This window comes from Haliaeetus leucocephalus, unplaced genomic scaffold, assembly GCF_000737465.1.
Source record: "Haliaeetus leucocephalus isolate CR32 unplaced genomic scaffold, Haliaeetus_leucocephalus-4.0 Scaffold362, whole genome shotgun sequence".
Taxonomy (NCBI): domain Eukaryota; kingdom Metazoa; phylum Chordata; class Aves; order Accipitriformes; family Accipitridae; genus Haliaeetus; species Haliaeetus leucocephalus.
The window spans coordinates 2,556,136-2,572,753 of NW_010972798.1; the positions used below are offsets into that span (position 1 = coordinate 2,556,136).

General features: G+C 42.5%; 1 protein-coding gene across 1 annotated transcript in view; it reads right to left on the reverse strand.

Annotated features, from left to right (window-relative positions):
* SPATA16 (spermatogenesis associated 16) overlaps positions 1–16,618 on the reverse strand; it is an 84,455-nt gene that overhangs the window by 23,043 nt on the left and 44,794 nt on the right. The window contains 3 exon segments of the mRNA XM_010573090.1: positions 2,267–2,379; positions 2,616–2,762; positions 5,960–6,107. Coding sequence (XP_010571392.1) covers positions 2,267–2,379; positions 2,616–2,762; positions 5,960–6,107 — 408 coding nt within the window.

A 16,618-nucleotide genomic window follows, 5' to 3' on the forward strand; every position in this document is an offset into this window, starting at 1 on the left:
TGTATCTGAAGTTTGTCTTGCAAAAGTTTTTAATTTAGTTTGTGTGTGACACAAATACAACGGAATCATATTTCTAGCTTGAAGAAAATTTTGGAATACTTTCAAGGAAGCAAAAGTGGCCAAATCTCTGCCAGGCCCATAAAGAGATTTTAATCACCAGTAGCAGAGCAGTTCTGGCTCTGTGCCTATCTGTATTATCAGGTATAACTGGCTTTGTCATTTGCGCTTTGGGTCAGAGGTTTTGTCTTGCCTGGATCATGCGACGCTATGAAAACTGAAGGGAAAGTGAACGTGTTTCCACCGATAATGGATGTAGAATGGGCAGCTGTTTGTTCTAACTCAGTGATAATTTCTTCTGCCTCGGGGCTTTCCTCTTCTCCATTAAAGCTCCCATACTGCCCCCCCGGTGGCTGGTTATAAATCTCTAGGACCACGGTTCAGACCTGTCAGCCCATTCTTGTTGCTGCTGGAGGTGGCACTGGGGTAGACCTTGCCTGAACCACGGGGACGCTATGCCGACCTCCCCGAAAAAAAAGGCAAGTTTGGTGCTGACTTCAGTGGTGCTGGGATTTCACCCTGTATTTTTGGGAGCCCTCCTCTGTTTCAGCAAGAATATTTAAATGTATGAGGTGAGGTCTAGAGCTGGTAGAAAATATTACTGTGTAGGAGCAGTGTAAATTCATACAGCTAGTTGGGACTGGCTTGAGCAATCCTAACGCACCACTCTGCTCTCGTCTCTTACATGAGGAGTTTGTTTTCTTTTCCCTATACCCTGGATACCAGATTCCGCATATCCCTGCGTGGACCACGTGGTCCTGTTCCTCCAAATTCATTTACAGAATAGGGTAGTTATGGAGAATCCAAAAGATAGCCGATTTCAAAACTTTTCTCTTCCTGATACTCTTTAGAGACTGAATAACTGCAATAGAAGACTCCTACCTCTAAAAGCTCTATGTTATACCCAAAGAGAGAATTGTGGGGTCAAAGAAATTTTTTAAAAACTGGAGTGTTACTGGGGCTTTTAGAAAGACCCAGGGTTTTATTCTGTATCCAGTACCCAAGCCACTGTCTGTTTATACTTCTAGCTTCTTAAATGTTTGAAGTGCAATGCACCCAGCGGTAACAGATACTTCACTCTCCCAAAGATGCCACTTCCATTAGTCTGCACATCAATAACTCGGGCTTTTGGTCATCCAAAGCCAATAGCACATGGCTTCAGGAAAGAACTGGAAAGAAGCGGCTGTGTGTTTCCTCGGGGATGTCTGCCCTCAGCCTGCTCCACCTGCCTCCCACCGATGCAGAAGCTTTATGAGCGCCCATTTTGGCGAAGCACTAAGCACCTTTACCTCCCACTAAGCATGTGAGTTCAAGCACTTACTGTTGTTTCAGCAGCTGCTCTCTGAGAATAAAGGAGATATAGCTTCCCCAAATATCTAGTTAATGTTTCTTCCTTGCTAGGGGTTGCTAAGTAGCAGTTTTTGTCAACCTTCTCTCTGGTATCAAAACCTAAGAATATAAATCCTGTGATTTGCTAAGACACCCCTGACGAGGAAATGGCTCTGATTCCTTCAACATACAGAAAACTGAAAAACTGTTATTGCTAGGGAAAAAGCGTTAACATTAGCATTTACAATCTGGGGAGGAGAGGCTTCTTCCACTTATTTTCAGGAGAATAATTTAAGAATTGCATTAAAACAGTCTAGTCTACATGCAAATTTGATTTTTGACCTTTTGTGCTAATCAAAAGCCATGGTGCTAAAAAGCTGTGTACATTACTGCAGAAAGTATGGAGTAGAATTAACTAATATACCTTCAATATGGTTGTAACAGATTTGAAGGTTATTTCACATACTTCACTACATAGGGATCAGGATCTAAATCACTAGAAATGCTTCAAGTACCAATTATTAACTCTTGATGGAGATCCTGGTGATATGTGTAGTATACTACAGGTATTAAATATAGCAAGTAGTTTTGCTGGTTATGTGAAGTAGGGACATAATATAATAGGCCATAAAGATTTGAGAAAATTGCATGCAAAGTGATTTTAAATAAACTGGGTACGCTGTTAAATAATTAGGGCTACTTTTAAAAAGTACCTAAACCCCATCTGAACTCTGTCCCTAAGGCAATTCACTGAGCATTTCTGGACACAGGGGGAGCATGTGCAGAATGAATTGCCCACCAAAAAGCACACGTCATTCACAGACGCGCAAACTTCTGCCGCCATACACGCTACACACCAGAAAGTGAAGTTTATACTCACAGTTAATTTGGTGCTTCGTATAAAATCCATTACCGGCACGATCTTTTTCCCAGTGTTATCCCAATATCTTTTTGTTTCTTCTTTCGTGAGAGGACTGAAAGGTGCTTTCTGGTCTAGAAAATGAAATAAAAAAAACGTATAATATGTTTATTCATATACATTTTCCACAGAGGATCTAGCAAGATGACAGGTAAACTGGAGGAGAGAGGAGGATGAGGAGAGCTGTCTGGACAGTCAGGGCTGCCAGTACAGAGAAATGGGTCCCGAGAAGCTCCCCAGCCCCGCTCCTTTAGCAAGGATCATGGAGGTGACCCCTGAACTACCCCAGCTATTTAGCAAGTTGGCGTACCTGAAAAGATCGGCAGTTTTTTACTTGACCACCTTTCCAAGATTTTTCCAATACGTTTGTTTCTGAAACCCAGAGTCAGTAAGTACCGCTGGGGAGGCAGGGACGGCCACCCAGCCGTCTGTGGCAAGAAGTGAAATCCGTGAGGATCTGGAATAGGGAAATGAAAATAACTTCCACTGTCACATTTCTTCTCGGTTGTAAGATAAGTTACTTTTTTTGGAGGAAAAACCACAAAGTCTAAGAAGGAGTGACAAGTAGTCCAGAAACCTTGCCAAAACAAAGGCGACCAAACCAACCCATCCAGCTATAACTGGGTGTTGAAATTCCAGACGTTGCAAACGTTTGCATCAACAGCTTAAATTTTGCTGATGCGTAAGATGAAGCACGTTCTTTTCATTTATGTACTTTTTGATGCTGCTCCTCCAAAGCATTAATAACTCAGCACTTCAGTAACATAACATCCCGATCTTTTAACTGCAAAGGGAGCTGTTTTGTTGTTCCCTGACTTTGCGAGGTTTGATTTCCTGCAGATTTGTGCTTTCACCAGCACCACCACCGTAATCCCAGGCTTCCTGCCTGTTCTTGCTGATCCACCCAGCCGGCATGGGAGAGCTTGTGCTGTGGCTTGTCCAGAGTTTGTGCCTGCTGCTGCCAGACTCCCAGTGTATCAGCCGGGTCGGTCTGCCCTGACCTCGGCCAGGACAGATGCTCAGAGCAATTGTATAAACCACCTTTGCTTAGGGAGCCAGACCAGTCCTTTCCTCCCTCCCCTTCCCCTGCAAAAAATAAACCTAGATTGAATGTCAGTGTCACTTCTCACAAAGGCGTGCTCTGTTTTCAGTGAGCTCTGCTTTTAAGATGCCAGGCTGTGCGATCACAGTGACAAATGGAGAACCCCACTCAGAGCTCTCCGGACTTACCCCTGTATAAATCAAAGCGAGTGGACCTGATATTTCCCTTGCAGCATATTCTGCTTCTGAACGGATTCTCAATTTTGCAACAAACTGCATTGCACACTTGGATTTAAATGTGTATCTGCTCCTTTTCCTTGGCAATAAGGAAAACTTTGAAATTAATTCAGTCCTTACACTCTAGCAGAACTTGGGCTAAAATTGGACAGATGATTGTTGCAGAATAGGAAGGTTATTTAAAATAACATGTTCATGAGACGTCTGGTATTTCACACCCACTGTTAAAATGGGGCTTAGCTCATATTTTTAATTTCACCTATGATGTGAAATGTGAGATACAGACCTGCAGGTTGAATGCTCAGTGGTATCACACCGACAATGAGCTAAACTTGTTGCTTGTGATGGTTTTTTTGGTGGGCAGTGTGATTTTTTAGGCCAGATCTGAATAGATAAGTTGAGAAACCCCTGCTGCTTTGGCTGACTTCACCTAACGCTGTTGTGAGTTATCTCAGCATCAAGTCTAGGAAAAGGAGCTGCATCTGCTCTGTCTGAGAGGGTTTCCAGGACAGAAAGGAGGGAGGTCGGGAGATGTGAGACCTCTCACACCACTGCACTCTCAAAACCCCGATACCCATATTGTTTGTTCTTGGCTATCGATCCCATTTAATTCCTAGAAACTTCAGTGATCCCAGAACCTGCCCTCCGAGAAACTTGTGTAAAATTGAAGCAATTCTTTTAACCGATAGATTTTTCTGTAGACAAACATATTTGAAGGCAGAAGTGGCTCTATTCAATCTGTTTTATAAGTGGCTAAAGTACTGTAGGACTGGGATCTTTTACCTCTTCTTTTTTTTTTTTTTCTTTCCCCCTCCTTCTTCCTTTTCCTTATTGGGAGGAGTAAGAAAATGACTGGTGACACTTTCCGAGTCATTCAGTGATTTATGAACACAATTTGAGTTTCGGTGCAACACTTGCACACTTTTGCTGCTTATGTGCTCCTGAAAGTCTCACCCTTGCTGTAAATTGAGGGGGTTATGTGAAATATGAATTTATCTTTTTAAAAATCAGATTCAGGGAGTTTTATTTTATGCTCCTTTAAATGCCAACACTTTTGTCCCAGGAAATTCTCCACAAAGTCACATCAGCAAGGAAACGGTAGACAGGGATTTTAGAACCTCCGTGACAGGCAAGTCCTCATTCTCCCTCTTGAAACAACCCCAAAGCTACTGCCAGAAACCTAATACATGGGTAGTCTGCAACTTGCAAAACATGATCTAGTTTTACACTGGTTTCCTAAAGCAAAACAAAACCAAAAAACCCAAGTTTACTTGTGTTAAATATTTGCAGAGTTTTGTGGTAAACATTTGGTCTCCTAATTCCTATTCATGCTTTTCGAATAGATTTTCTTTTCCTCCCAAAAGAAGCAATGTGTAATCCTTTTGGAAGCCTTATTTATCTGCAGAGTGCTGGAGCGCAGTGGTGGTGGAAGGACTAAGCCATCACCTCTGACCTGGGTGTAAATCTTGCAGGGAGTGGGCAGCACCTCAGCCTTTCAGACCACCTTGCTGGAAGCAGCAGTGAGCGGTGAGCTGCACATCTAGTTTGTGTGATGAAGATAAAGGCTTTCCAGAATTTGACTTGAGAAATGTATTTTTCCCTTTATGTTTCTCAATCATCAGCTCGAAGCCGAGCGTTATCAGGGTCGACTATGTTGCAAGTCACCAGGTTAATGATAGTAAGAAATGCCTTTTGTCCCCCTGCCTCCCTTTTTGCCAAAATGTCATGACCATTCCTCTTGAAATAAGGCTGTGGTCATCAGAATTTAAACATCTGTTTACTCCAGGAGATGCTATTTGAGTTCACTCTGCCAGGAGATGACAACGGGCTCTGCAAAGCCCTTGTTCACTCTGGAACCTACTTGTCTTCAACAGGCTAAAGGAAACCTGGCTATCTATTCCCATCCCCGCAGCTGAGATGCTCTCAAAGGTGGTGATCAGTCCATTAGTGCTCGTAGAAGGGAGGATGTTTTTGGGAAGCAAAGGCTCTGCTGCGGGGATGACCATCGGTGACCGATGGATATCCACGGAGGTGGGAATGAACTTGGGTCTCGCTGTCACCACAATACATGGCAAATCTACCTTTGAACAAAAGATGAGTTGCAGTAATGAAATTCAACAATGGAAACATGGGGCTCCATGGGTAAAAATCATCTTTATGGGGATTTGTAGTGTAAAGTCTGTACTTCGCCTCAGTACTGATTTGATTACCTAAATAATGTACAATCGTAGAGCAAACCTCAGAAGTTAATTTTCCCCCGCAGAAGTGTAGAAATGTCTGGAGCTCGAGCTCCAGACTCTCTCAAACTCTTTTTGAGTCAGACACACACACGCAAACAGTATACAGTGCTTAAGAGCATGTGAAATCCGCTGTTACCTGTATATATGTGCTCCACGTAATCAGGGTGCTTTTTAGCAAACAAGTCCTTTATCTTGTTTATTTTGTCAGCCTTGACTTCTGTCACACATGGTGTGTACATAACTGAAAAAGATACTTCTCTAGCAATGGCTTCTTCAATCATAGCCTGAAAAAGGCAAAGAAATGATACATTTCATGTTGGTTAATGGCTAGTTAAAAAAAAAAAAAAAAGAAAAATAATTACTTTCACAGATGATATTTTCCCTTTAATAATTGCACAGTCATGCAAAGATAACATATTTTAGTCTTGAATATTAATTAGAGGGGAATTTAAATTAGTTCCAGAAAACACTGCCTACTATACTCAGAAAATCAATTTAATGGAGAAAGAACATTTGTAAACAGTTTTCAGTGCAGCGAGCCTATGTCTTCAATGAGGAGAAAAGTATTAGATAAATTATCTTTTAGATGAAAAGAAAAAGTGATTCCATGCTCTCTGAAGGTCACATCTTTTATCTGAGGCTTTTATTCAGTCCTTGGGAGCTGGTTAAACAATACTAAGCATTTGTATTACCTCTTGGGTTGGCACGAATCAGACACTGTGCCTATACGGAATATTAGTCTTAAAATATTGCATTTAAACACCATTTGCATTAAGAGTAAAATTCACTCCTGCGCAGAGGGCAACACGAAGCTTATGAACCTTGTCATCCCTTAAAAATGACTCAGATGATGCATTGCGCCGATCTGACGCGGAGAGGTGGATTTCACACTGAGTGGACCCCAATGAACTGGTGCTGGAGCTGCCAGGAGGAGCTACCAGCCTGGAAACAGCCTTGCTCGGTCCTCTTATCGATCAGTGCAAGGGAGGTTGAGCTGCGCTCCCTCCTGGGTTGGGGTTTGGGTAAGATCACGTTCGGCGCTGCTTTGGCCGCGTCTGTTGCTAACAAAGGTTTTGTCTTCTTGACGTGGGCCGTCCTTTCTGGAAACTGGGGGAACTGCAAGGCTTCATTAATGTAGCTTGGCAAAAGCGTAAACAAGGTTAATAGTGACAATGCTAACACAAAGTTAATAGAGATGGTCAGAAAAGCGTGAGAAGAAAAGATGTATATTTTTTAACAGGGTTGTATGAATCTCCCGGATCACCTTATACACTACAGTGATTCACAGAAGGTATCATTGTGGGACTAGCTTGGTGTTTTATTGACAAGTCCTCACTTTTGTTCTCCAGTCTATCCTCCACCTATGTAAAATTATCCAAGACATAGTGTGCCTCCGTGAGTCATTTGTTTAGCTGATGACTGCTCCCACCAACCCCGAATGGAAGGCTGAGAGTGCCAATTAGTTAAGTATCCTTGTCCTTCTCTTTAATGGCTTTAGACAAGAGGTCCTCTGGTACGGTCTTATGCCAGTTTATTTCCATCCTGTTTATTGGTATGGGGTATGCAGAAATACCATAGAAATGCTATAATTGTTTTGAGCAGATATTGGGATAGGCTGCAGTACGTGCACCCTGAGTGCTCTTACACTGAATACTCTGCCTGGATGTCAAGGGTATCACTGGGGATCTCTTTATGTTTTAGATTACTGTATTAGTCAACCCATTATCCTGCATTTACTGGAATGGAAGCAGTCTGGAGTGGCCTGTATTTAGCCCTGAAAAATTAAAAAGCTTCAAATGTGTGTAATAGTATCACGACCACCTGGGGCAGTAATAACGTTCCCCCCTGGTGAGGAGGAGTTCCAGCTTTCCACAGGCACAGCCGTGTTATCCGTGGTTAATGCCACCGATCTGGAGGTATCAGACCAGAAAATAGCAAGTGTGTCCTCCTGCCAAGAGCTCGGGGGCCCATGAACGGATCCGTGCCCGTTCCTCCCTGCAGGAATACTTACCGGTCTGCACTGATTTATAGGAAAGTGATTTTAGGATTTCATATTTCTATGGACTTTAATTGTCTCGTCATTCAGGGCCCTTAGAGGATCAGCAGCAAAACAATGGTACCAATCTAGCTTTCCAAGGTACATTTTTAAAAAGGCAGAGGCCAACTTGTTCAAGTTTTACTAAATTTCATGTGTAAATACAGGCACAGAATTAGGTCAGCCTGATTTTGTGTGAGATGTTGGGCATTCTGTTTATTTTCTATAGTTTGGCAGCCATTTCCTAATGTGGATTAATATGAGCATGTGAATGTGGTTTTGGGTGTATCCATACGCTTCAGATTTAAAGTACATAGAGCGAGGCAGCGAGATGAAAACGTGAGCGGCTGGACTAGACGAGCTCTGTATTCTGCCTGCAAAGTTCACTTTTGGCTTTATCATCCTCAAGAACGGTTCAAAGTCGTGCCTATAATACCTCTGCATTGCCATGTACCCATGGCTACTCTGCACAGCATGCAGATAGGGACTAGCTCAGAGGGCAATAATGGTAAAATGTCAGCCAACGGGGAAAAGAATAGATCTGTAGTTTCTGGTCAATACTGCTACTGAAGGTATTATTATTACCCAAGAGCATTTTTTTTCCCCAAGCTACTGACCCTGGACATAGATGCTATTTGTTTTATTATCCTCTTGGATTTTTATGGGGTAAAGTCTTTAAGGATATAAAACTTCAGCCCATAAAAACTTTGGAGGCGAAAACTTTATACGATGAAATCCCTAAGGATTTTTCTGCTTAAGCCTTTATGCACTGAAGTCCATACCCGTAGATGAGTATCTGGCAATCTGTCCAGGAAACTGGAATGCTACAGAACATCATCTGTTGTGCCGTACACCGTGCAGCTACTCAAGATATAGTGACACTGTGGAGAGGATTGCAAGGGCTCCAATGGACTTTCCTGAAAGTCCATGCAGAGAGGACAGGACAATTGTTTTTTCCCACTTGTATGTGTTTTGGTGTCTTTGCATCTAGAGGGTCCTTTCTGCAATGTCCTCTCAGATACACCAGGGAGGATGTTGCTGTTCTGGCCTCGGAGTGGAAGAAGCGTCAGGCTCTTTCATGACTATGGGGGTAGCTGCTAAACTGATAAAGATGATAAAGATTTTTTTTTTTTTTTTTTTTTTGCATATGTTGCAAGCGAGGTCTGCAGTGATATCTCATCACATGGTGCTACGCTCCAGCCTTCAATTCCAGCAGAGTTAGAAAAAGTGAAGTCCTTGAGATGACCTTAAACTGTAAGAAAGAGCTCCTCTAGCAATGTAAAATAACGTAAGGACTATGATTGACATGAGGCCACTGAATTTGGTGGTTTACCTCAGCAGTGGACAAAACCTGTTGCTTTAGCAAAGATGCAAGAACTCGCTTGAGAAGAGGCTGCAGAGTAATCTGATGATGGGGAAGATTTCTTTTTGTAGTTATGGGACTGACTCATGCTCTGCTATGTCAGGAGGTTTATATCCCTGTTTTGGAAGTGTGGGGAATCAGAGAGAGTCTGCAGAGAAACCATCTGGAGACAAAGTGTCTCAAGAAGTATTTATATTGTCAGCACTTCTATTAAAATACCAATTAATTCCTTCATGAAACACAAGCGTTCCCAAGGTTTGAGGGATGTACTTTGCTATCATGACAATTAAAAAGCCAAAAGACATTCCTAAATAACAAACTTTGTCTCGATCAAGGGTTTAAACGTGTATTCGACCCCACGCCACATACTCCTCTTCTCTGAGCACCTTGGCTCTCCAGTATCCTTACATTCTACTCTATCTAGTAATGTTACATTTCACAGACCTTTTGATAAAACCTAAACTTTAGCCTAAACAATTGTATATTGTCCCTTCAACACCCACTAAAATTCTGTTAAGAGCTCATAAAATGAATAGGTAGATGCACAAGAAACAAAGCTTTCCTGTGCCAACTTTTGATGGCAAATGATAGAACTACTTCAATATTTTTATGAAGCTCTTGCCATTTTGCCTGCTTAGAGCAGACATAGAAGAAGAAAAATGGCACTGTAGCAAAAAATTCTTCATAACAGTGACAGTAGCTTTCCCCGCTACAGTCCCTAACCTTAATCCTCTTTAACTACAGAAAGGTTTAATTTGGAAAATCCAATTATCTTGACATCTAGAATTAGCCAAAAATTTAGATATCTTTCTAGTCCCTTATCTTGCAGCTGCAGTGCACACTCAGCCACTGTCTCATTTACAGTACAGCAGGAATTGATGCTTTTATTGATGATTTTTATTAATGCAATGATATCAGTCAGAGTAAAGCCATTAGCCTCTTCTATGAACTGCTTCCGCTCTTAGGCTGGTAGTGAGAATTATGGGTGCACTGTGGTGCAACCTATGCGCTTTTCTCTATATCTTTCCAACCATAAAGAAGTATCTGGCAGTCTAAGTCTGTTGCTGTTGTGATATGAATATCTTCTCACCAGCATGATCTTCTTACATCATTTTTATTTTTTTTTCTGCGGGAAAAATAAGTAGACAGAATGCCAGAGCATATCCTTTTCTCAATATGTTTGTAGTATGAATAAATCATGTATTATACAATAGATGAGAACTTTCTGCTTATCTGCCATGTAATGCCTCCCCATTAATGTAGGTCACATCAAATATCAGCTTATTTAGGTTCTTAAGTTATTAACGTATTTAAGTCTCTGCGAGTTATTTTGTACGCGGGGTATTTTGAAAGCGGATTTGCAGAGCGCCACAGCGATAGATCCGTGTGTTCTGCTGACTTCTGAAAGGCAGAGGTATTGCACATGGGTTACCTTAGGCTTCAAGATCTGTTTGATACTCTAATAAGTATCTTCTTATGTTTTAGGAGAAAAGAAATCCACGCTTTATATCCTTCCAAAGACATCGCTATTCATTAAAGAAAAACCCCAGAATACATAGAGAATGGAAAAGGCTGGAGGCTGCTCTTGAAGCTCCCTGTCCGTGACGCCGGCAGGTGGGAAAGCGGGGACCGAGCACAAGGGTGGAAAAGCAATTCTGGTTCAGGCAAGGTCTCTGCCCATGAGCCCGTCCTCCGGTCTCACAAACTCACGTGCACGGAGAGTGCCGCGGGAGCCCTCAGCTCTCGTATCGCTTGCTACCGACTGAGGGCCTTAGCCTTTCGTCTCAGCACGGGGAAAAATGTTGAGGATTTCGGTGTTTCTTTGCTATGGTGGAGCGACTCTGAGGCCAAGGAAACAGAGGCTATATTTGCTTTGCAAGGTTGACTCTACAATCCAGAGCATCGACAAGGAGAGCCCCTCTTCCCAGATCCCGGTTCGCTGCCATCGGTATCCGCCACGCGTATCCGCACCAGGCGGCGGCTCTAGCTCCAAGCATCCCTGCGGAGGTGGCTCCTGGCCTGGGCCACCTACCCCTGCCCCAACTGGGACCTTGCGACTCCCCGGGACGCCGCGATGGGAGCTGACATGCCATGCTGGCAGGCTCTCGCCCACCCAGGTCGCTACGGGGCAGACACGCTCCCCTGGTGCGGTAACGGAGGCAGGTGTAAATCTGCAATGGGGCGGCGGGGTAGGGGATCCAAGAACCGCTCCCCGTGGATGGGCAGGCTATCCTCTACGTGAGGCTATTGGCCAAACCCGCAGCTTTTAAGAGGTTTTGTTAATATTGCCCCTTTCTTAAGGATAAGGGAGTTTTCGTGGCGAGAAATACCCTAATTGGAATAAGGCAATTCACCGTGACTGCTCGGAGCAGCGGGACTGCCCTTCCAGTGCTGGGAGAAGCCTTTCGCCATCACAAGTCCTCGGCTGGTGTTGGGTCAGCTCCGCACGGCTCCCGCTATCTCGGGAATGGGTCACAGTTTAAACGGCAGGGTTTTTTTTGTGAAAGGGGATTATACACTGTGCCGAGTCGAACAGCTTCGGTAGCCTGGGCTCAGAGAGACATCTTAACTCAGGCAGGCAGAGCTAAAGGTTGAGCATCGCTGAGTGCTTTATGTGGATGTAGTCAGAGCCACTGGCCAACGCACGGATGCTGCATCCATCTGGCGATTCAGGCAAGTGCTTGAGAGACAGGGAGTGACCCTGGCTAGGAAATGCTCCTGGAAGAAATGTGGGATACTTGCTGTAGGGGGGTTTCAGGGCTTTTAGCCCCAAAAGAGAAAAAAAAGGGAAAAACAAAAAAGGAAAGAAAACTAAAATGCAGAAACTAACTGAAGGAGATGTCAGTCCTCCCTAGCACTGAGCTCAACATCTTTTGGGGACTTGACTTAAATGTGAAGAGATGAATCAGACAGCCAGAGATGGTGACTGATGTGGTTAGCCTGCAAAATGGACAGCACTGTTCAAAGGGGCAGCGAAAAATCATGCCGGAGTCATTCCGATAGCAAACTACTTTATGTGGCTGAATGGCTGCTAATTTAGTAGAAGACAAGTTGAGTGTATATAGAGATGTTTCTGAAAAGTGACTTTATCTCTTTTTGTGTGATGTCCTCTGTAGTTCTTCAAGAGCAGATGTGCAGATGGAAAGCCACATAACCAGTAATGATCCTGGGAACAGCACAAACTCCTGCCGGTAGCTTCATCTCCCCTAAGAAAGGAGATGGTATACAAAGAAAGGGAAGACGATAATGAATGTTTAACTTCTTAAGTACCTTTGCAACTCGAGGGAACAATAAGGGCCTGAGAACAGCGCAAAGTGGCTGGTTTTCTGTGCTGATTTCTCAGGTTGCTTTTGTAAATCTTAAAGCTCTGTTTTGAGACCCAGTAAAAGCCAGAATGAATTGAAAATTCTACTTGTGAAATATGCACATTACTTTTGAGCTGCCCTGTAGGGTTTTCTAAATGGTCTGGAGCTTTGCTGGCCAGGTTGTTCCTGTAGAACATCTTTGAGACATGATTTATGGGCCTCTGTTAGCAGTTAAAACCCTAATTGGGTTGGTATTTTGCTTCATATTGGGATTTCAACAGCTACCAACTACAGTAAGGTATGTGTTCCCTATTACATTTAGCTGGTGTTAAATAAATCCATCTTTCCTGAAGTTAGAGACAATTAATTCATCTGTTTTAATAATTGTGACATTTAAACTAATAACTTCTCTTAGCATGTAAATACAAGTAGGATTCAAACAACAATTATTCTCCCATGAATGATCTGGTACCAAAAAAATAGAAGTAGGTAGAAAATATGTGGAGGTAGGTATTATTAAAGAAGAAAGAAAACAAGAAAAATGTTAAATTCCTTGGTTTTGTACATGTAGAATTGTTTCTGGAATGGAAATACCAGCAATAACAACAGCAATAAACAGCTCCCAAATCAGTATAAACATGATAGAAACTCTCTGTTATGTTATTTTATTTGCCTTCTCAATCCAGTTTTCAATTACTCCATATTTTTACTAGTGTACCTGAGAGCGGAATGAAGCTGATTTTTTGCAACTGAGAGTTATGTCTTACAAATAGTGTATTCCAAAGCCAGACAGGTCTGAATCCCTAAAATGGCATACACAGGGAGAGGCCCGTTCTGCCCTGAAAAAATGTTAACAGTTTTAATTTTAACAAGTTGCTTCAGCCGTGATGCAATGAGAACATGGGAAACCTATGAACTGGTCAGAAGCTGCACTGCGATCATCTGGGTACCAGTGCAGTGTCTTAAGAATGAGCTGATCTTCCTGCTTACGGGCCAAAATCTTTTTGTTCTTCTAATGTGCAGGATGAGGAAAATCTTTACGTCCCAATTTTCCACAAGAAAATGAAAAGTTCAGTGCTTCAAGGCAAGTGTTGTCCTTCAAAATGGCCATAGATACAGAAGAAGGAGGATTAGCTGTTGGTTTTTATGAAGGGGGATGAGAGAAATGTTATCTCTTTTCTGCCATGAGAAAATTCAAAATTAATTCTTAAAGCAGCAACAAGCTCCACAGACCTCTGAGACAATAAAGAGTTAGGCATATTAGGCTCTTACTTCCGCCTGTACACCCAACAGTCATTGACCTCAATGGGATTTTCCCCCAGATTTGATTAAAGAAGGGACTTTTCTGCAGTGAAGTGTGGCACAGCATGATCTGCTAAAATAGCCTCAAGAATTAATGAGAAATACATTTTCTCAGCGATACAATGGCCAGGCTGCCCAGAGAGGCTGCCTGTCAGCTCCTATCAGTCATTCCATTAGGAGGATTGCAAAACATCCCTGCTGCTGCCAGCTTGGAAACCTCCCGCTCCGTGGCAGGACACGGGTCAAGCGTGAGCACACAGGACTGCTGATGGGCCTCGTCACCGGCTGAGACCGCGGAAGAGGTTTTGGCTACCGAGAGCTTTTTCCTTTTAACTTTCTTGCCTTGGATCGTCACCCCGCAAGGCGCGAGATAAAGCTGAGCTCTGAAGGAGTTGACAGTGTTCATCGCTGCACCAGAGGTGTTCGGCCACCTCGCAGGGCTGGGTTATCATCTGCTTTATTGTGTGATGTGCGTATTGCTCTGTGCTTGCAGCAGCCCAGGTTTTTGAAATGGGAGCACCTGATGTTCATAACGGCAACGAGAGCGCAAAGCAAATGTCTGAATACCCAAACCTCCGTCTCAGCCAGTGCATGTGCTACTGGAAGCTTTCTCTGTGACGCTGAGTTTAGCTGACAGAAGTATTCTCAGAAACACAAGTTTGTGAGCTCCGTGTGCAGCAGCCACAGAGCCAATATTTTCAACGTGCTGAGAGCAGCTCTGCCACGGCTGCAGTCTTGGCCAAAACACTGGGGTTGAACTGGAACTAAAGCTAAAAGCCCAGTTGACTCCAGTGCAAATTAGAGGTCTTCATTTGAGCTGTAGCAAACACATATTGGCTACGTTATGGAATTAAGGCTTTTAGTACAGGCGGTTATGGAAGCATACAGATATGAACCGGCAAGCTTTGAAATGCCTTCCTGGGGTTCTGTTAGTTCCTGCGACGTAAGCGTTGCTGGTGCAATGGCACTTAGTGTAAGACTTTGCCTAGATGGGATTGACTTTGGAGATAAGTGCATGATGGATGCTAGAGCCGAACTTTTAGTATAAAATAGGCCACATGGTTTTCACAATGGAATAATAAAAGCAATTAAATTTGTAGTGTGCTAATGAGTTAAGCCTGAGATGTTTATAAATTAGGTAATAAAGGCACTTTATACTAAGATGTCCGTGCCAGATATTGGTGAAATCAGGCTGCGACTTTCAAGATATTTGCAAAGTTCATGTTCAACAACGTTGGGCGTTTTTCACATTGTAGAATAGGTGTGATATATTTTTGCTCGTGGAATGAAACATCCAGCTTATATTGCACAGTTTTTAGCCAGTGGATACAGTTTACAAAGGCGTGAGTAAAACTGGACGGTTTGGAGAGGGACTCCTTCTATGGGTTGAAATATCTCGTCTATTGTTTGTTTTGCCATTACCAGCTGAGAAATTGCATTGCTGACTACAAATGCTAGGGAGCTTACCTGATTATAGTAACAAGTAAGTTTAAACTTTGTCTTGCTGCTACCACTCTGAAGATATCTACCGTAATACATTTAATAACTTTCACACTATTATTTATTGTGATGAACTCTGTTGAACTCGCCTATTTTTAATCTAACAGCCAATACACAAATCATCCAGTGCATATTCTGTAGTGGGTTATGAAAAAAAGCCCATCCATTTGATTATATGTTAACTTGGAATGTATATTTTCAGTCCGTGGCATAAAATATTTGAACAGAGAAGAAGGCCCCACTTACTGAATAATATTATCCATTGCAAATTACTTTTTCACCTCTCATCAGCATTATACCTTTATCTCAGAGTGGATTGGAAGGCGGGTATTAATATTCAAAACCAACACAGGGCATTAGATATTACATAGCACTGTACAGAAGATCCAGAAATAGATGATTTACTTTAAAGGGGATAATCAAAGAAAGCTAATCAAAAAGCTAATCAAAAAGAATATTTAAAGTTGCCTTGATCATGATCCATAGGTACATATACAGGGAGAAGATAACAAGTACTGAAGGATCTTTAAGCTTTCAGAGATGAATGCATAATATAAGTTGCCGAAAGTTTGGACTGGACAAGTAAGATCCCAGATTGTAAATTGGGGGAGAAACAGGGGACAACCATGCAACAAATCATCTATTAGATGGATTATGGTAAATATTCTATTATTAAACTATTTAAATGGGGATTGGGTAACTTTCTCAAAACCAGTCTCTGCTTTCCTCTTTTGGGACCAATGTAGGGAGGTAAAGGTGCAATTCTGCGGTGTTTTTATGGAGGAATTCAGATAATTCATCAATATGAGCCCATCTGGCCTTAAAAACCTGACAGTAGAAACCTTGCAGTGTGCCTAAGAGGAGGTACACAGTCACATGGAACAGATTACTGCTGAAGAAGGAGAAATATGTAAAAGTTACTAATGACGAGGGAGCGATTTGAAGATGTTTTAAGAAGAGTGTTGAAGAAAGAGGACTTCTGGCAGTTCATGTCAGGGATGGAAGAAGTTCAAAGGAAAGTATAAAACCAAAATCAGGAGAAGAAAACCAAAGGAGATACAAGATAAAGCCTGCTCTGAGCATGAGGAATAGATCAGGAGAGAAAAAACCCAGTGATTTAGAAGTAGGATAAATAATAAAGAGCTTTGCAGATATGAATTAAGGGCCCGATTTTTTTACAGTAAAGACGTCAGCTGAAGGATTCGAGTGGTCTATACAATGTTTTGAAGCCATGAAAGAAGTAGAAGACAGGCTGTGAGGAGGAAAAGCCTTTTCCAGCAGTTAAAAGAA